Here is a 22,200-nt window from a genome sequence, read left to right as displayed (position 1 = left end):
CCCTAATAGTAGCCCCCTACATCAAAGTGGCAATGTGCCTTGTTTGGGGTGAAAATGTAATAAAAAATAAAAAACTAGAAACATTCATTTCAAATGCGTCCTTGTCATATCAAAGAACATACTCTTGATTTTATATGTTGTAATGTTAGGCTGTGTAAGGCCTTAACTTTGGTCAAAATCATCTGTTCTTTTTTTCAGCAGATTATTTCGATTATCAGTTATTGATACTTATCAAAGACATTCTGATATAAAATATATCAAAGGATACAAAACTTATCTAAGAACACTGCCAGATGCATAAAGTACTTTTGTGTGAAACCTCATAATAATCGGCCCAGTAGTTTTCGAGTCCATAGGGAAGGAACTCGCAAACACACACAAACGCACACAGTTTTATTTATATAATAATAGAGATAACAAGAATTTTTTTCATTTCTTTTAAATGCAAAAAAAAAAAATAAACCAAAATATTCCTGTAAATATTTACACGACTTCTTTTTCTTTTCAATATTTTTTTAATTAGCCAATCAACAATAATATTGACAGATCAACGTGTAGCAGCTTTCTGTCCTTTTCAAAGAAAAAATTAATTTACTCTAAATAATCTAAGTAATTTTACATTTTGATCCCAATCAGAGCGTCCCATTTTGGGGAACTAGTTTTTCTCCACATTAATACCTGACTTTGTATCTAATTCTGCCAAAGGAGAGAGAGGAAAGTAAATAGGAACACATGTGATGGCAACAATTGCCGCTTTTTTAATAAAGTCCATCTCTCTTCCTCTCTCTCCCCTTCTCTTATATATATATATATATATATATATATATATATATATATATATATATATATATATATATATATATATATATATATTTCAGGTAGGAAGATATCGAAAAATTAAGAATAATTGAATTTCAACAAGGGTCGTTGATAGTACTCCATCAAAGAGAGCAAATTATATATTTTTTATTCTTTATCTAAATACAGTTATATCTTGCTACGATGTGCAGACCGTTTCAATCATATTTGATTTCATCAGGCAAGAAAAATTAAAATAGAAAAATTAAAAAGGTTCCAGACCTTTTATAATTTTGAGAAAAGAAATCTTGCCATGACTGGTAATAAGCGAAAATAATGGTTCGTATGGGTTTAAATTAATTACAAAAATCAAGTTTCTGTTAAAAGAAGGAGGAAGGGTTAAAAGAGGGAGGAAAGGGTACAAAGGGTATTTTAATTTTCGCTTATTGCCATGACTGGCAATATTTCTCTCCTAAAAGTCTTGCAATAAAGACGAAACATAGCTTGCTTTGTTCCTTTTTTATTCCTCTCCTTCTCTCTCTCTCTCTCTCTCTCTCTCTCTCTCTCTCTCTCTCTATATATATATATATATATATATATATATATATATATATATATATATTATGTAAAAGGAACTCTGTGTGTGTGTCTGTGTGTGTGTGTGCGTGTGTGCATGCGAGTTCGTTTCTTATGGACTCTGAAAGGGCTGGGCCGATTTTTATGAAATTTCATACAAACATACTTTATTTATGTCAGTGTTCTTAGATATGTTTTGTATCGGAATGTCTTTGATAAGTATCGATAACTGATACACGAAAACAATCCAATGAAAGAAAGAACAGGCGATTTTGACCAAAGTTAACGCCTTACATAGCCTAACATCACAAGTGCATTTGAGAAATTTTATCACCACACAAGCTGAAAGGCCCGACATACAAAATCAACACTAGGTTCTTTGATATGATAAGAGCGTCTTCGAAATGAACAATTCTATTTAGAGCATAACTGAACTATGATACTTGACTTTTTCATTTTAAACTTTAATTCATACATAAAACTTTTATTCATACTTAAATTTAAACTTTAATTCATACATAAAAATAATTTTAGAAAATCAACAGTAGATTCTCTACATTACAATGTATATTAATATGTATTGTGGACTAGTGTGAAAAATTTGTTAATCAACATTCAAACCCCAGGGCCAGCGTCGGGTCTCTCTGCTAGTGTGTGTGTGTGTGTGTGTGTGTGTGTGTGTGTGTGTGTGTGTGTGTGTGTGTGTGTATATGAATTCAATATAAACCCTGTAAATTAGAAATTTCAACAATTTACGATTCGACAAAGAATACAAATTCTTAAAAATTTTCATTATTCCATGGAGTTTTAAAGAATGAGTCTTATCCTCAAAGTAAAGAAGTTAGCAAAATGATATTTATAGGCAGACTATAAATTTTTGTAGTTAGCATATAAATTGAAAACTATAAATTATGCAAGAAGTCATATTTGTATGAAAGCTTATAATAATGCCAAAATGTATAGGTTAAAAGGATATTCCAAATGAAGCCCAGGTTCGATGAAGAAAAATAAAAAAAATGTGATACAACCCAAAGAAAGAAATGATTTGTCAGATGTATAGATGCAAATGAAATAGTCCAGTAAAATATTGATGATTCGAGTAGTTTAGCTGTTGATAAAATTGTGTTAGAAGATTTTTCCACTTAGTGAATGGTGCAAAGCAAGGAAAAAGACATACTTGTCTCAGGCCAAGAAGAAAAACGATTGGAATTTGCAAAAAACATGAAAATTGAACACCTGATGATTGGACCAAATTTTTTTGGTCTGACGAAAGTACCTTAAAGGTAAATTAGCAGCTTTTATTTCCTAAACCTTGAAAGGAACGATTGAAATTTTTATGCGAATACACATTCATAACAATTATTCAAAAATTGTAGCAAATTCTCATTTTTTTTCATCAGATTTTTTGTCACCTCTGGAGCGGTTTTTGTTCGCCGTAGGGAAGAGAGGCATTTCATCCTGATTGTGTGGTTCCAACTTCCAACTGTCAAATTTGAAGGAAGAAGCATAATTGGTTGGGGCTGCATGGTTTCTTCAGGCACTGGACGGTTGTACGAATGTGAGGGCACAATTTACACTAACATGCTAACATTTATCAAATCTCTTTGACTAAAATATCTAATAATAACATTCCAAGTGATGTAATCTTCCAACAAGACAATGCCCTATGTCATATGTCAAAAGTTTCAATGGGTTGGTTTGAGAAAAAAAGGGATTACAATGATGAACTTGCCCCCTTAATCCCCAGACCTAAATCCCATTGAAACTTTCTGGCCCCATCTAGGGAAAAGAGTGAGAATGCACAAATGTTCATCAAAAAAAGAATTAGAGGCTAAACTTCATGAAAAGTGGCAGAAAATAGATCCTGCCACCTGCAACAATTTAGCCAATAACATGCAAAAATGAATAAAAGCTGTTATGAAGTCAAAAGGAGGACATGCCAAATATTGATTGTTGTTAAAATAGATTTATTAATGTTTACTCGAATATTGTTAACCTTGAAATATATAAGTTGGAATCATAATTTCGATTTTTCATTGACGCTCAATAATTTGGAATATGGCTATACATACTTTGGCAGCAAGTCATTATTTATGCATGTCTGATTAAACACGACTGAGTTCGTCTTTTTTTCAATTTTGCTGGTGATCTTTTCTATTTGCCGAGCGATCTTTTTTGTTTCAGCTGGGAGGTTAAATAGTATGGCGCCCAGTGATTGTTGTTTAGCCATATTCTCTAGCGTTTTCCATTGGAACTTCCGATCATCCTCAAGAGTGGTTGTTGTTGCCGTTCTTTATCGAGGCTTGGATATATTTATAGTTCATTCGATTTTATTATATATTGGTTATATACGTAGGTGTAGGATGGGTAGGGATGAATCATTTATTTTTAATTTTGATTTTCTTATTTTTTTATTTTATATTTATTTATTTATTATTAATTGTTGATTACAGTTAGTATATTTGTCTAAATATTAAATGCGATTCTGTTGATAAAATACTGTAGTTTTTTTTAATTATTATAGCTTCTAGTAATTTAAGTCTTCGTGTGCAGTTGTTAAGATATCTAATTTTAGTGTAAAAATATTTCTTATTTCGGATGATTGTAGGTTTTTGTTGTGAAAGGTTAGGTGTCGTTTGATAGCGCTATTATCTGCTAAGTGGTAGATTAATCGTCGGGATAGTAGCCTTCAAATCCAATGTAAACAAGTTCTTATCGAGCCATCCCCATGAATAATGAAATTCTACCCAATTTTCACCATTAACGATTAATACACTACCATCTTACATTTATTAACTCTTATCCTCGAGTAGCCTCTGGGCCTTGATAAGGAGGAATTCCCAAGTAAAAGTATATATACAGACATATATAACTACTTCATTTAATCACATAAATTAATATACGAAAGTATAAATTATACTTTAAGTATTTACTTCAGCAGTGCTCAATACGTAGGTAGTTATAAAATATATATGGCGAATAACAAGAAATATTACGTAGGTATGACTTCCTTAGATTTCAAAACTCGATATTATGACCACAAAAGTACATTCAATAAAAAAAAATGAATGAAAACAACTCTAGCAAACAAATACTGGGAACTCAATGAAAGCGGATGTTCGCCAGTAGTCAAATGGAAAATAGTAAGATAAGCAAACACATGTAGAGACCTAGACGATCCATGTAGATTATGCCTTCATGAAAAATTTGCTATCTTATACTTTAAAGAACCCCAACATCTATTAAACTGTAGGAAAGAAATAGCGAACAACTGTGTTCACAGGATAAAATTTACTCTAGGATAAAAACATCACATCAAAACACTAGGGTCTTAGGCCTTTTTTCTTGGTTCTACAGCATATGTTCTAGATGGCCTCCATTTAGCTCCGTGCATTTCTTGAGGCGCAGCACGAAGTTGTCCATGACGTTCTTACAGACCGAATTGGTAATGGCTCTCATCTCCTCTCTGATGGCTTCCTTGAGTTCCGTGATGGTTCTGCGTCTCCCTGCATAGACTCTGTCCTTAAGATAGCCCCAAAGAAAAAAATCTGGGGGGCTTAGGTCCGGGCTATGGGGTGCCCACTCAAAATCAGTCTTGAGACTGATCACTCGGCCTCCGAAGTTCTTTTTCAGCCAATCTCGGGACAGGTTTGAGGTGTGAGAACTTGCTCCATTCTGCTGGAACCAGAACTTGCTCATGAGCAACGGGTAGATGGTCTGGATCTGGAGCTCACTCTTGAAGGTTTTGAGGACCTCCACATACTGCTCCTTGGTGACTCTCACTGCTGTGCCAGATTCTTCAGTGAAGATTGGTCCGATGATGCCTCTGGCCAAGATTGCAGCCCACACCATGCACTTAGGAGAGTGCAGGGGCTTGGTGGCTACTTCATTGTTGGAGTTCGCCTTTCCATCAAGATGGAAGTGGGCTTCATCTGAGGTCCAAAGGAGGTTAAGGAAACTTGGTGTCTCCTCGATCTTCTTGAGAATCTTGACTGCCATAGCCCTCCTCTGCTTCTTGTCTGAGGCTCTAAGGGTCTGCAGTGTCTGTATTATGTATGGGTAAGCCCTGATATGGTTCACCAGCACTCTCCTGCAAGTCTCATGGGACATACCGAGGGACTGACTTCGCTTACGCACAGAGCATTTCGGACTCTGCTGGAGAGACTCTCTCACTCTTTCGACCAGCTCGGCTGTTTGCTTCTTGGGACGTCCCAAGTGGCTTGGACGGTTCTCTCTGGCAGCTTCAGGTTCTCCACGGTCCCATACTTCTCGAAGTGGTCCACCCAGTTCTGAATTCTACTTTTGGATGGAGCCTTTTCACATTTGAACTGACGCATGAAACTGTCCTGGGTTTTCTTAAACGAGCCTGTCTTGCAGTAAAATTTAACACAGTGTATTCTTTGTCCCAGCTCTTACTGGGGTCTTGGTGTACTCACGGTCGTTGATTCTGCCATGTCCTGTAAAATGAGGTCATCGGTGAATAAATAATGGAGATATCATAAGTGTACACGGGGCCCGTTTTTGGGGTCACCCTGTGTATATATATATATATATATATATATATATATATATATATATATATATATATATATATATATATAAGTGACTTTGTCTGTCTGTGTGAAGAACGGTCTGTACCAAACTACTCTTAATTTTCGGTCTACCGATTTTGAACTTGATATATAAAAATATGAACCTGTGGAAGTATCTCGATTTGTTTTTGTTGCAAAAAAGTAGCTGCTAAGAGGTCAAATTTTTTAAAAATTTGGAGCTTGGCAGGCTACATGTGCAAATATACATTTGTAGACTAAACAAAGTTATTTTTTAAAAGTTTTTATATATCTATGAATGTAGCATAGATGATAATGAGTAAGACTGGAGAACTATATGTTTTGATTTCGATTCTAATTGATGACACCCAACTCATATTTTTTTTTAACTTTTGAAATCAATACTATAAATTGGGTATAATATATAATATATAATGTATCTAACCAACAGAGTATTAGCTCTATATTAATAAATTCGAAATTTGCATTAAATTAAAATATATATTTAAGCATATTTTATGACCGGGCCACACTCGGGGGGGGGGGGTTACTACTATATATTGGGTACAATATATTAATCAATAGAGAATTGGCTCTATAATAATAATAATAATAATAATAATAATAATAATAATAATAATAATAAATACGAAATCTGCATTAATTAAAATATATTTAAGCATAATTTATAACTGGGAAATACCGGACGGCATGCTAGTCTTTGATATAACCCTACAGATAAAGTTTTAAAATCTTGTAAGTTTGGATCCCATTCAGAATTACATCTCCTACTGATGAGATAGTCACCAAAGTGTCCCTCCATATCATTGTACGGCAATATAACAAAAACTGTCTAACATTCATGACTGAAACTTGGTAGATAAGTCAGAGGCAAAGTTTATTTATAGCAAATATGGTTTGTGAGGATTGAGGACATGTGTTGCATAAAGAGAAATGATTTGAGAAAGATACGATGGATGTGTAAGGTGAGTCTTAAAGATAGACTTAATTCCGATGATTTTAGAGGAAGATTAAATCTGGACATTATAGGGAAATGTGTTCAGAAAAAGAGATGTCGATGGTATGGCCACGTTGAAAGAATGGGTGTGAGTTCTTAGATTAGTAGATGTAGAACAGTTAAGACAGCAAGTCCAGTTCACAAGGTAAGGCAAGGAAAATATGAGAGAAAGTGATAAAAATGCACTTGAGAAGAAGAGGGATAAATAAATACCTGGCCAGATATAGATTTTTGGAAAGTCAATTTCTTAAAGCCATCCAGTGTATGGAAGCATGTAAAAATCGAATGTGATGATGATGATGATGATGATGATGATGATGATGATGATGATGATGATGATGATGATGACGACACAATCGTTTGCCGGGGAGAGTTACTTGGTTTGTCGTGGGGACATTTCTTAAACTGCTGTTATGTCCTGTTATGGCAACCAACTCCACAGGGGAATAAACAATAGACACATGGATTATAGAAATATCAAAGATGAACCACTAGGGTGATTAGAGTTGATTTGACGTCGGCTAGATCTGCTAGTGGGTCTCGTCTCTGGTCTTTTAGGTCGGCATCATAACGGGCAATATTTTATCATTCTTGATGGCAGAGACCGCTTGCTGAAATTGAACGCTTGTACAAAACAGCAAACAAGGCATTTTTAAAATAAAAATATAGAATTATTTATTTTACATTTAAGGGGCATTTTAAAATCAGTGACTGTAGATCCACGTCTGTTGTCACTTGCTATGAGCACCAAATCACGCGACCCATCTGCTCAGTATCTTAGCTTCAACCGTTAAAACAATGCAATTTAATTCTCCTCTCTTTCTCCATTGAAAGAGAGAGAAAGAGAGTGCAAGAAAGAAAGAGAGAAAGAAAGAGAGATAGTGAGAATGCATACATAACATTTGAACATTGTTTTAAATTCGATTGTCAGCAAGCAGGCGTGACCTCTTATCACCTCTTTCCATTCGTTTACACAAAATAGTTGTCAATCACCCAAAGGCTGACAGCCTCAGCCTTTACAACTGTGCACTCGCTGAGTTTGTGTTTGCCTCCCCACAAGTACAGTCAGGCGCAAGTTAGCTACAAGATTTAATTATGTGCGACAGATAATAATTGTACCACAGATAATAATGATGATGATGATGTTGAGCATCATTCATTCATTTCTTTATTACTGGCATTCGTTTCCTTGATATCTTTTTAGCATAGTCATTTTAAAATCTAATGAGAATAAGTTCATGTTGAACGTTTCTCCCAAATAATCTAGTTCTACCCACGTTCTACCATTACTGATTATATTATCTCACCATCTTATTAACTTATATACTAGATTGGCCTCCATGTATTAATGAGCGGTAACACCCCCTCTCACCCAAAGTAGAAAAAAGAAAGTTAAAATTCTGTTCAGTACTTCGGGTACTTAAAAGAGAGATTACAGGAAGATTGCCAATATCCCTAAGTGAAAGTCTTTCTGTTGAATGAACTGGATTCAAATTTGGCACACTCAGATTGTCAGTCCGTGTTGTTAACCACTTAGCCACGGTCACCTCCCTGCTGCTGCTGCTGCTGCTGCTGCTGCTGCTGCTGCTGCTGCTGATGATGATGATGATGATGATGATGATGATGATGGACTACAGAAAGGATTGTGAATTGTGAGAGTGACAGACAGACAGACAGACAGACAGACAGACAGACAGAAGGAGGGAGCTGAAAGTTATTTCTAATCAGATTATCGCAGATAAAGAAAAAAGACGCCAAACTGAAGTAAGCTTATGACTTAAGTCAAAGAATCAACATCTTTACCTTTGCAGCCACAATTTCCTTTCTTCTTGTTTTCCAGTTTCATTTAAAAAATTAATTTGCATTTGTATTCAAGAACAATTAAAATGTCTCCGTCCAGTTGAAATGATGATTAGCGGGCATCTTTAATTTTTGTCCACCATCTTTGATTGTTTGTAATTATCCGTGTGCCGATTTTGTAGCGATGGATAATTAGCTGAAAATGATAGGTTTTAATTAATGTCGTCATGGAAAGAATTTCCTTGGTAACTAGACGATTCCACTGATAACACGGAACTGGAATCTTTATCTGAAAGATAAACGAGAAAAATGCTACGATGTAATTTGCCAGCGCATGTCGTAGTATTGACAACGAAGCATAAAATTTGTCTAAGATAAGAAAATCATTCAGAAATGGATCAGTGGTTTTAACCAAAATCAAAGTATCTCTGTGTCGTCCTCAGTCTCAGGGTATAGTGTAACAGCTATGTGGCCTGAAAAATCTGAAACACACACACACACACACACACACACACACACACACACACACACACACACACACACACACACACACACACACACACTGTTGTTGTGGAGAATTTAACTCATAGCTATTGGGGTCATAGATTGATATGTTTTCTCTGTTCTTACATACTGGTCATATCCATAGTAATCTAAATTCAACACGTTCAGCATTCGCTATTTTATTTACATGAGAGGTGGGTGGCTACAGCATAAATGGAATGCCTATTTAAAATGCTTAAAATAATAGGAGTAAAAAGCATAGATATGTATTACGTCATTATATATATATATGTGTGCGTGTGTGTGTTTAGCCGCACTGATGAGCTGTGAAACAGCGAAACAGTACCGTATATGAATGACTATATATATATATATCATAATTTAGTACTTTAAATTTTATGATTTGAAATGGTTAAATTTTAAATATAGAATTTTTATTATATGCAAAACAAAGAATACATTTTGATAAGCATATTTCCTTAACCCATGAGTTTTTGAACAGTCATGGGTTAAGGAAATTACTAAATTATGATTTATTTGCTCTATCTGGTATATTGAACAATTTTCATTTAGCTGGGATTGTCTTTATAAAATACTAGACTACTCGTAACCCGTTGGGTCAGTATGTTATATTAATGTATGAGCATGACACTTGTGACGTAAAGAAAATAGTTTTTTTTGTGACATAACAGAAACATTTCTATGAAAGTATATTAAAATGAAAAAAGAATATAGATATATTTCTATGAGTCGCTCTGTTTATAATTGTTTATTTTTGAAAAAAAAAACATACAGCCATTGAATAATAAGTGGTTTGCCATACTTATAGGTAAATGTGCACTAAAACAGATACCATAATACTTAAAGTTAAATTCAAATTTTGATATATCTTTTTTAAATTAAATTATTAGTATAGTTAAACACTCTCCCCATGTTAAGAATGACTTTTTAAATAGAAAATGAAAATAAAATGTAACGTTTTTCATTTATTTTAAACAAACATTCATGACCCATTGGGTAAAATATTTAATTTATATGTTAATAATAAGGTCAATAAAACTAATTAAGATAATGTGGAATGAACGATGTAAAAAAAAAAGCAGAAAGTATGAACAATTGTTTATTTGGATAATTTAAATGCGAAAAAAAACAAAAAAACAATTAGGACGCTGAAAACGTACACAGTAAAACAATACGTTTTATTGTCGAGTTGATTATTTATTTACGTTGTTATGGAAAAATGAACGATGTAAAAAAAAAGCAGAAAGTATTAACAATTGTTTATTTGGATAATTTAAACGCGAAAAGCAAAACAATTGGGACGCTGAAAACGTACACAGTAAAACAATACGTTTTATTGTCGAGTTGATTATTTATTTTCGCTGTTATGGATTTATATTTATGTACGCATGCGCAATCGGAAGTAGTAAACCGGATGTTTGGTTACAACACAGGTTACAAGGTCATTTGAGTTTTATAATTATATAGATTACATCCAATAATATATTGTAAGACCGATAATCACTGGATTTGCATACCAGTAGATTTATTGCATTACATTATTCTGAAGTATATATATATATATATATATATATATATATATATATTCTAAATTCCAAGATTTTATTCAAGAATTGAACATTTTAACATGCTGAAAGAAATAAACGGTAAGATGAACAACATTTTGCAATTTGGATTATAGACTTTTTGCCATTGATTTGTATATGCTCTGTAGTAACATCGAGCTTCATAAATTCAAGAATTGGTATAAATAAAGGGTGAAATGTAATTGAATAAACATATTTTTCCCTTTTCCCATCATTAATATATATATATATATATATATATATATATATATATATATATATATATATATATATATATATATATATATTAGTGATGGGACAATTCTAAAAGTTTTCCCAATTTCGATACAATTACCGAATCTGCTCTAAATTTCTTATTCCGATACGCGTACCGAGTTTAATTCTTTTAAATTTTCTTACCATTTGATTAAAGATTCAATGTTTTTAAAATATTCAAATGACTGTATACCCCATCACCTCATGTAATGTCTGCATACATTTTGCCAAACGTAAGAATAAACTTGGGAAAGGGCGTATATTACAAGAGTAGATCTTTTTAAATATTTTCCCTAATGTTTTCTTTGTAATTGATACAAAATTGTGAGACAAGATTTGTTTTTATTTCAAAACAAATCTTGTTTGCATTTGGCCGTCGTTGATACCATTTGAAATTTTCATAAACGATTAAGAAGAATCAATGCTTGGTATGCAAAATATGAAAACAGTTTAGGAACAGAATAGTTAACAAAGCCAGTTCTATGTCAAGAATGAGCATCTACATAATAATGTTACTGTTTAGAAAACCATTCTTAACATTATATGTATTTGTTAACTAATCTACCTTTCCTCTATGAAGAAATTTTTTTTTCTTGCAATTATAAAGATTTGGCACGTTAGTGTAGAGAAAAAATAATAATAATAATAATGGTACTGATGATGATGATACTACTGCTACTACTGCTGCTACTATTACTACTACTACTACTACTACTACTACTAATAATAATAATAATGATAATAATAATAATAAATTAACGCTTGTAGTTAAATCACTCTCTCAAAGTGAGATTCTACTTTTTTGAGATAATTACGCGATAAAAATAAAAAAAAAAAAACAATTATTTTAGAATTTCGGGTAGGAAAACATTCATCCATAAGTTTAACATAAAATGATTATCATTTCCGGTCTGTTTTAACTTTTTTTTCTTGTCAAATCACTCAAACATCGAAACAGAATATTGGTAGAATACGACATTTTCGTTGGATTGTTGATATTTATTTGATGTTTTTCTACCAGCGTTTCTTTAATTTTTTGATTTTGAGCATTTATCCAGGGTCCTTGTGAAGGACAGCCACTTTAAAAAAATCTAACTCAACATAGTGAACACTAAAATCATGCATTAAAATAAGTTTGAACACAAATAAATTTATCCGAGTTGGTAACATTTATTTGTTGTATATTTTTTTTTTGCATTTCTTTTTTGTTCTGTTAGTTACAATAACAAATCCCCGAATCTCATTCTTCTTTGGGGAAAAGGGTCTAAGTTTAAATGTAGATATAATTTCCTTTTTAATTGGAAAACTTCTAAAGATTTTTATCTCTACTTTAACTTGTGTCCCAAGCCAAGGTGAGGAGCCATTGCTCAAAGCAACACGGTACTACAAAAGGGCTGACTGGGAAGTCATCAGAGAACACATCAGAGATGCACCATGGACCGATATCTTCTCTCTTCCTGCTGAACAGTGTGCCAATGAGACAACTGAATGGCGCAAAACGGGCATTGAAACACGTTCCCACACGGAAGTATTATAGCAAGCCCCACTCACCCCCACGGTTCACTACAGATTGTACAGCTGCCATTGCACAAAAACAGAATGCATTCTCCCGGTTCATATGTCATAAGTCAAATATAAATATGCAAAAATTCATAGATTCTAGAAATCATTATAAGAGAGAAATAGAGACAGTCAAGAAAGCATGCTGAAATAATCAGCGAACGAACAGATTTCTGGAAAATCTATAATAGTGTAGTGAATAAAGGGCAATCAGTAATTCCTCCACTATCACATAACCGAAAGGTTGCATGCATGGCAACCAATAAGACGGAACTGCTTGTCTGGCGATTCACCTCTAACTCCACCTTACAGCCAACAAACAACTCCCTCATAAATTTTCCTATCAGACTGAAACCACACTAGATGATGTAAAAATCACCCCTTCTCAGGTTAGCGATATCATAAAAAACTTAGACACCTCCAAGACGTGTGGGCCTGGTCTCATTCCTGCTATACTAATTAAGAAATGATCAGCTGAGTTAGCCCTCATACTTTTTAAACACTAAGATAAATGCCTTGCTGAATCTTGCTTCCCTATGAGGTGGAAGATGGCCTCTGTGGTACCAGTGGGCAAGAATTTTGGTGAAAGGACTGACCCTTTCAATTATCACCTATCAGTCTCCTTCCTCTCTTTGTTAAAATCTTTGTGACCTTAATTAATCAAGCACTAGCCCACCGCCTTGCAAAAGCAAATCTTTTCTCTGACAAACAGCATGGATTTAGGCAATGTTATTCTACTGCAGATATGTTAAGTCATCTCTGAACACATATACCATGTACTGGATAAGGCGGATGAAGCTAGGGCTGTAGCCCTTGATATATCCAAGACCTTTGACAAAGTCTGGCAAAGGGCTACTAATGAAAATTTAATCGTATGGTATAACTGGACGTATACTAAATATAATTAGATCCTTCTTAGACAATAGAACCATCCAGGTTGTCATTGATGGACACACATCGAAGTAGCATAACATTAATGCAGGAGTGCCTCAGGGGTTAATCCTTGGACAACTATTATTCCTGATATTCATAAACGACCTCCCTGATAATATTGTGTCCCAGATGGGTATATTTGTTGATGATACAATGTTCTATAACATGCATGAGGGAAAAATGGGTATACATAAATGGCAGAATCGTTAGAAAATGACCTCCAGACCAAATATTTTAATGGAATGTGCTCTGATGAACTCGTTGCACTTGTGCCCCCCGATATACATATCCCCAACAAACCTACTTAGCAAAAAAAATCTCACCCCTTCACTGTTAAGGTTTCTAAATACCAGAAAGCTTTCTATTCTAATAGTTTCTTCCCTCGAACAACTAGACTTTGGAATTCCCTTTCTGCTACCTGTTTCCCTGGCTGTACTGATATGAAGAAGTTTAAATATAACATAAACCAGCATCTTGTTAATCTTTTCTAGGCATGGTCTTAAATAGCAGCCCTTTATGTCCAATTGGCGATATGCTTTATAAGGGGTGACCGTGAATAAGAAAAAATAAGAAGCCAAGAAGTCCCATAAACATTATTTCAAAAGAAGCCGATGGTATATAACGACAATGTCCAGACAATGCCAGCAAAATTAAAAAAATCTTGTCCAGTGCATCTTAAATCTTTTATGGTATGGGCTGTAAGTCTCAGAGTTAAGGTTAAGAGATATATCCAAAAAGTTAGACGTTTTCTTGTTAAGCTCAAAATTATTAAAGAAATCATGAAGCTTCTTTATACTTTTATTGTATTCCCTAGGTCTGGCTCTTGTGGTGAGAAGGGCATCGTCTCCTTCGAATGTTGATCAGTTCAATTTTTTTCTGCATGGAAGAATTCAATGACGCATATTTGCTTCAGATTCATGTCCGTGACAGCGGTTGCTTTTCTAGAGTCTCACACCATCAATATCTGCAACAGAGAGATGAAACTTTCAGATTCTGAATGCAAAAAGTTGAAAAGCTATGAAGAGGGGAGTGGTATTATCAAAACGAGCGACCTTTTATACTTCAGAATTTATTTTTCTTCATAGTTTCCACCATTATTAGTGCACTTTTGCCAGGAATTCAATGATGCATCTCTGCTTCTGACGCATGTCAATGACAGAGGATGCTTTCTTAGAGTCTTACACCGTCAATATCAGCAACAGAGTTATGAAACTTTCCCGTCATAAATGCATAAGTTCAGTTATCATAGCAATATAATTTGTTATCCCTTCTGATCTATTCGGGTGGAATGAAAAATTAGGAGGCATTACTTTTGGAACGTCTCTCATATTATAGTGAGGATTGAGAACATGCATCGCTTGGAGAGAAATAGTATGAGAATTATAAAATGAAGTTATAATGTGAGATTTAAAAGACACGATTAGTTCTGGTGACCCCAGAGGAAGATTAAATCTTGACAGTATAGAGAGATGTGTGCCGAACAGGAGACGAATAGGTGGTATGGTCATGTAAAAAAAAAATGGATGAGAATTCTTGGGTTGGTTGATGCAGAACAGTTGAAACAGAAGGTAGAAGGTTCAGTTTACAGAAGAAAGCCAAGGAAAACATGGGGGTAAATGATAAAGATTGACTTGAGAGAAAACTAGATAAACAAACACTAGGCGAAAGATAGATTAGTTTGGAAGTCAGTTTCTTAAATGCATGCTAGCATATAAAACGAGCGTTAAACCGATGATGATGATGATGATGACGACGACGACGACTTTTACTGATAAACACGACGATGAAAAACCACGTTTCTATTTTCCATTTCGTTTTGGCTCTTATGTCAGTTCCACTGATATCTATTCGACTTGAATCTCGGCCAGACAATCAAATCCCTCTTAAGAGCAGTCGGAAACATGACCTTTTCCGTCTCAAGTTCGCTAACTTCTTTTTTGTTTTTTAATCATTTTTACATACGCACTAATCAGTAAAATTCTCACGTTTTTTCAGATATACAAAAGTCGACCGTAAGTCATTTTGCCAAAAAAAACACTCCGAACCATTGTTTCTAACCCTAGTGTCAGACAATTCTCCATTCCCAACATTGCCTCACTTAGAAACTGCATTAAACAAGATATGCAGATAATTTTTTAAAAACATTTCATTAATCCAAAGGAACGCGTAAATTATTTTGATAGAAATAACTTGTCTGTCTGTAACTAAAATGACATCACTTTTTTGCGCGCTATTACGTCAGATTCTAAATTGTTTTATAAAGATTTAAAATAAACAATCACCCAAAGGAGACATGTTATGGCAATCATAGTCAGTAAAGATATTGCATAGCGGGGACAAAAAAAAAAAAAAAAAAAAATTGAATGGAAAAAATGAGTTTCAGCTATCAACGGGTGGTCCCAGTAAAACGGAAGTTGATGAAATCACGTGATTTCTGGGAAAGTAGATTCTTTCTCGCTTCGGACGTTAGACTCAAGCAGATCAGACACGAAATGCCGTTGTTCCTCATTTAGCCTCAATGGGGATAGCGGTGGGCGTATGGTGTAACTTAATTAGTGCACGGCCCCAGCCGTCTGTCTGTCTTCTGTCTGTCTGTCTGTCTGTCTGTCTGTCTCTCTCTCTCTCTCTCTCTCTCTCTCTCTCTCAGAGGTCCTAAGTAATTCGCAATTGTATTTATTTATGCTTATTTCTCACGTGCAACTTTTGGAGTTTTTGTAGATATTGTGGACATTTCAAGTTTAAATCTTCTCCAAGTAAAGAATTCAAGGAAACTTGAGCTGCTGAACTTTATTATATAGTTAGCCGTAATTTGCAATTTACTTACAAGTTATCCGTCTCTTACTAAGTTTCTGTTTATCACTCTCACCCTCTTTCTCGCTGTCCATTGCTGGATGCTTTCACTCTTATTTTATGCAGTTTCTATCACTCTTGAAACCGTGACTCTCTGAATTTTTCTTTCTCGTTTCCATGTCGCCACTTGAAATATTTATGTTCAGTTTCTCAAAAATGCACGTGGTTTACTTCCTAACACACACACACACACACACACACACACACACACACACACACACACACACACACACACACACACATATATATACGCATACACGCATCTTTTTCTATATAAATAAAACAGTATATGTGTGTCTGTGTGAAAATATTTAACCGATAAACCCTTAAAATGCTGGTCACATAACATTGAAATTAACAGGAAATAGTTATCATAGACCAAGGATCGTTTATAACAAGTAAAATCTTTGTTAAAGGAGATGAATAACACATAGAGAAATATGTCCGCAAGTTGAAATGCAAAAGTGCATTTAAACTTGCCGACATACTTCTATTACTTTTACGCATGCGCAAATTTATTCACAGCTTGAAGTGGTTTAATTTTAAATCTTCTTTATCTATTTGTCGAAAGCTCAAAATTTAAGGAAGCAGCTAGAGCGCTAAATGTTTTGGTTTCGATACTAGCTTATGGCATTCTAAGTAATTCTTTTAACTTTTGAAATCAAAACTATATATATATTAGTGGCCTAGCAAGGCCACAGGTGAAACAACCAAGCAAAAAAAAAAAAAAAAAAAAAAAAAAACTAAACAAAATTCATCCCAAACCGACAAAACTGAAACAGGCCTGCCAAAACACTATATATACAAATGTAGGCAAATTTTGAGCATATTTTATTGGTTTGAAAATATAGGGTCTTTTTTACCAATTGTCATAAAATTTTAACCAGGCTTCTTTAAAGATTATAATAATATTCTATGGTTAAAATTCTATGACAATTGGTCAAAAAGAATCTATATGTTCAAATTAATAAAACAAGCCCAAATTTGACTACATTTACATATACAGTGTCCTGACAAGCCAGCTTTAATTTTACTGCTTTGGGATGAATTTTGCTTAGGTTTTATTTTGATTGGTTGTCAAACCCATTTTTCTATTTATTTAAAAAGAAAATACAACTTTGTTATATATGGGTCGTGGAATTGCATTCATTTGCAAAAGATCTAGCTAATTTGTATATTCTGTTAAACATTAATTTAATTAATTATCTATTAATTTTTTTGGTATTCTTATAGGATGACCATCTTTAGTTAACTATTACTTATAATTATATTCATGCAGTATATTTGCGTAATATTTGCGTAAAAAGGTTATAGTAAACGCAAACATCTTTCTATATATATATATTTATGTATGCATATATATATATGCATATATATGCATATATATGCACATATATATGCATATATATGCATATATATATGCATATATATATGCATATATATATATATGCATATATATGCATATATATGCATATATATGCATATATATGGATATATATTTGTTTAAAACATTTGTCTACCAAACTCCTCTGTCAGTTTTTGGTCTACATGCATGAAACTTAATATATAGGGTATTCGAACACATGTGAAACTTTATATTTGGGTTTTAGAAGGAGAAAATTGGTGCAAAAGTGGGAAAATTAAAGAAATGGAATTTGCTAGGTGAAGGTCGAACGACGGCATAACAAACGTACATGTTAACGTAATAGCTATTGGTTCATGTTTTAATTTTTAGCCTTGCACCAAACATGTCTTCATAGCTCAGTCATTAACGTTAAAGTAAAAAATAAATCGTAAGCTAAACTTTGGGTTTCGATTCTTCGTGGTGGCGCACGGGTAATATATACCATTTGTTTTTGGCAATTTTGTAAGTTTCGAATCTCAGCGACTATTGATCAGAATTTAACAAATGAAGGCTTGTTGGAAAGATAATGACCTGACTTGTGTAGTGTGCTATGTGACATTTGCCTTTACTGCCGCACATTAAGGGTATCATCCAGGGCCGATTTTGGGCACTTTTTTTATAGCCATAAAATGTTTCAATCATAGTCACTTGTTTTCCTAGTTTTCCTATGAATTATGATATTTCCCCAATGGAGAAGTAGACTAGAACTTGCTGCTATGATCTGAAATAACAACAAGGGGAGACTTGATTACAAATATTTCTCATGTTATATCTCCCCTCTTTGATTTTCATATAAAAAGTAAATTTCACAATATATAAGGATTATTTGATATTAGGTATATACGTAACGGTATCTTGTTTCCAAAAAGAGGGTCGATATAACATATGATAAATATTTGGAATCAAATTCCCTGTTATTTTAGATCATTTGAAAACATAGCAGCAAGTTTTAGTCTCTCCTCAATCAAGGCAAACGTTGTGGAATATATATATATATATATATATATATATATATATATATATATATATATATATATGTATGTATATGTATATATATATATATATGACAAGCAACTACCTCAGGCCCAGGATCGAAGCTCGATCGCCCAAACCGTTGCGCTATGCGGATAGTAAAATAACATTGTTTTGACATCGTCCAAATGCCTAAGCTCAATTTGTTTACACAAAGAGCACCAATGGCAGTTTGTATATCATTTCCCAATATGCTCAACCCAAGATAGGGAGCATTATATATATATATATATATATATATATATATATATATATATATATATATATATATATATATATATATATATAGGTGTGTGTGTGTGTGTTTTCCTCATAAGGAATTGTATGGCTAGCCCGACGAATTCTTATGAGGATGAAACGTGGAAAATACGGTGTAGCTTAATTGCCATATATATTTTCAAAATTATGCACATTGACCTTTACTATAAAGTGGAGCCTACTTCCAAATGTATTATTGTTAACTTTAGGAAGCATTATAAGTTAGATAAAAGTCTTAATTAATCTGCAAGCAATCTGTTGCGTCATTTCGATTGGGTTGACCACAACTGATAAGAATGGTTGTCCATCAGACCACATTCCGTAAATTAATACCCGCATTAATTTTCGAACAGGTAACTTTTCTGGGTTCAATGACGCAGCTCGACCAGAGCAAAAATCGATAATTACAATTGTTTTGCGAATGGAATTCCTGTACTGGCAGTCTGTGTGAAGGTAATCTACTCTACGGATCAAAATTTGCCTGATTTCTCCAAGGAAGTTTGGCAATGGTAACGAAATTGAAATTAGCAAGAGTTTGTGGAAGTTTGTTCAATCATTAGCCACAAACGAATATCTTTTACCACCAGTAAATAAAATGTATCACACAAAACCGTTTAAAAGTACGAAGATACTTTATTTACGACTGTACAAATACAACCAAACGTAAATATGATAAAATGGAAAAGACCCTCGCCGAACAGACGAGAAGGGCAAATAACTGTTATACTTAGAGTTATCGCCCCTCGCCTATAAGTACGTCATGAGTTAATACTGGTGTAATATCAATTCTTTATTAGATAAAAGTTTTAATATAGGAGTTTTATTTCAAACAATTGAAGGCACAACAAATATTAACTTTCATATCTTTTAAAAATATACGTTGGAATATTGGCCCCATGTGCGGGAGTCCACCTGATTGACACTTCAGCTAAAACCAAGAAATATTCCACGCACTATTCCTAAAATCTTCCGCTGAACTAGGAGTGTCAGAATTCGCCATTAAAAAAGGAGTGATTATGTAGACTCGCTATCTTTCGAAGCTTATAACAGTATGAATAATGTAATTTAAACCCTAATTTTTTTTCAATAAAAGGAGCAAAGACCAAACTTTAAAATAATAAAAGGTTTTATCGAAAAATATACAATATTTTTTTAAATCGGTTTTCTTTAAAAAAAGATTTCACGAAATTCAACCAATTTTAACTTGATCTAAATATAATAAATATATAAAAATTAGAAAAAATCACTTACCTATATAAAATACTAATCAATGGATGCTTCCATTCTTTATTTATGAGAATTTGTCCATATTTATATTTTATATGCCATGTATTTTTTAAACAACTATGTGAAAAGACCGCCGTTACGTAAGCATTAACCGGTGTTAACGAAGCGGTATTTCTTCCTGTTTTGAAATACAGATGGATAAAAGGATGTAAAAACAACACATATGCGCCAGCAGTGAAGCCTTGTCCGCGAAGAAATATGTGTCACCGTGTGTAAATAATAATCACATTTTACTTATCAGTTTTTGCCTAAAACAAAACACTCGACGAATTTTTGATATTCTTTTCTTCTCTCAAAGAAATACATGAGTTTTTGATTTAATATATTTTATTTCTTCTTTATTGGAGTGATTTTTTTTTAATTATCTAAAAAAAAAAATTGAATGAAATAGAAAAAATTGTCGTAATTCTACGAAATTTTCTGGACAATATAAGAAGATTGTAAGGTTTCACTTAAAAAAAAATTCAAAGTGGTTTAAAAAAAGGTTTTAAACTATGGACTTTACAGGAAATTTGCAAATAACTGTTCTTTTTTGTTTTAAATTAGCTTATTTTATTTATTGATCTTTTATCTTCAATAAGACATTTCAAAATGGGGGGGTTGAATAAAAAAAAACGCTTGTCTAGAATATTATAGTCAGTTTATTGGAAAGGGCATAAAATTTCACATTGAACCTGAAAATCTTGTAAAAATTGAACTATTAGAAAAATGTTGATAGATTTTTAAAGTTTAAAAATTGCAAAAAATTTAACTCGTAAAATCCAATTTATTTCATTACGTAAAAAACATGGCTGCATGAACGCGCGAAGGCACTTTGTAAACACTGTTTTTTTTTAAAATAATATTTGTATTATTTTTTAAACAACTTTAATAGTTTATTTTGGAAGTATATTCCATAAAGAAAATAAACAACCACTTTAAAAAGAGAAATTACGAGTTTTTTTTTAAAATATTTTATTCGCAGTTTTGTGCTAGGGGTGTCAAAAATTCCCCAAAAATTCTGACACACCTACCGCTGCACTCATCTCTTCGCGTCAGCATCAGGAATAATCAAGACTGTCTAGTTTACTGCTAACTTGACCCCATGTCTAACGAGCTGTTTCTGATACCAAAACGCTATCTTTCTCGCATGAGACTTCGGCTATTTTTCTACATTCGTTGCTGTTGTCATTAAAATTTAATTCCTTGAAAATTAACTTTCACAACTATTTCACCACATAATGAAATTTAATGGTCATACAATTCTATTCGATCCTAGGCATTATAATTTGACCCCAGGATAATATATTATCTATTTCCATCTACACTATGCCTACAAACAGCCACAATATTCTGAACTATTATAGCATCCACGAAGTGGAACTAAGAAATGCATAATGTATAGTGCCATTATACAGATAAAATTTAGTCAGGAGTATCTCTACTATATTAGTAAATAGAAACAATAATTATTCCAGGTTTACTACTTTATATATCTAATTAAATAATAAACTATTAACGAACTAGCATTTATAGATAAATAGCAGACCTTTAAATTATCCTTTTTTTAAATTTTTTCTGATGGCGATTTTCCCACTAGAAGTTTAACTTATGCTTAATTCTTGTTGAAATATACAGTTAAGCATTTTTTCCGACTATAATTGTGCGTAGTCGAGAAATAAACAAAGTGACTCCAAATGGATTGCAACAGGAGATGCTGAAGATTTCGGTTATGCGGTGAGCTAATAGTCTCCTCCTCTCTCACTCTCTCTAGTATGAGTTGACACC

General features: G+C 33.3%; 1 protein-coding gene across 9 annotated transcripts in view; it reads right to left on the bottom strand.

Moving 5' to 3' along the window:
• Window positions 1-22,200, bottom strand: part of LOC145303651 (uncharacterized) — a 637,407-nt gene that overhangs the window by 21,852 nt on the left and 593,355 nt on the right. For 8 of the 9 annotated variants that reach the window (XM_080145214.1, XM_080145212.1, XM_080145215.1 and 5 more), the window contains one exon: window positions 8,746-9,031. The exons of the other annotated variant lie outside the window; for it this stretch is intronic. In XM_080145214.1, coding sequence (XP_080001340.1) covers window positions 8,855-9,031 — 177 coding nt within the window. In that variant the 3' untranslated portion in view covers window positions 8,746-8,854. The remainder of the gene's footprint in view (window positions 1-8,745; window positions 9,032-22,200) is intronic. 9 annotated transcript variants of the gene reach the window in all.

Source organism: Euprymna scolopes, chromosome 19, assembly GCF_053919585.1.
Source record: "Euprymna scolopes isolate OS-2025 chromosome 19, ASM5391958v1, whole genome shotgun sequence".
Taxonomy (NCBI): Eukaryota; Metazoa; Mollusca; class Cephalopoda; order Sepiida; family Sepiolidae; genus Euprymna; species Euprymna scolopes.
This window is presented reverse-complemented; position numbering and strand designations above follow the sequence as displayed.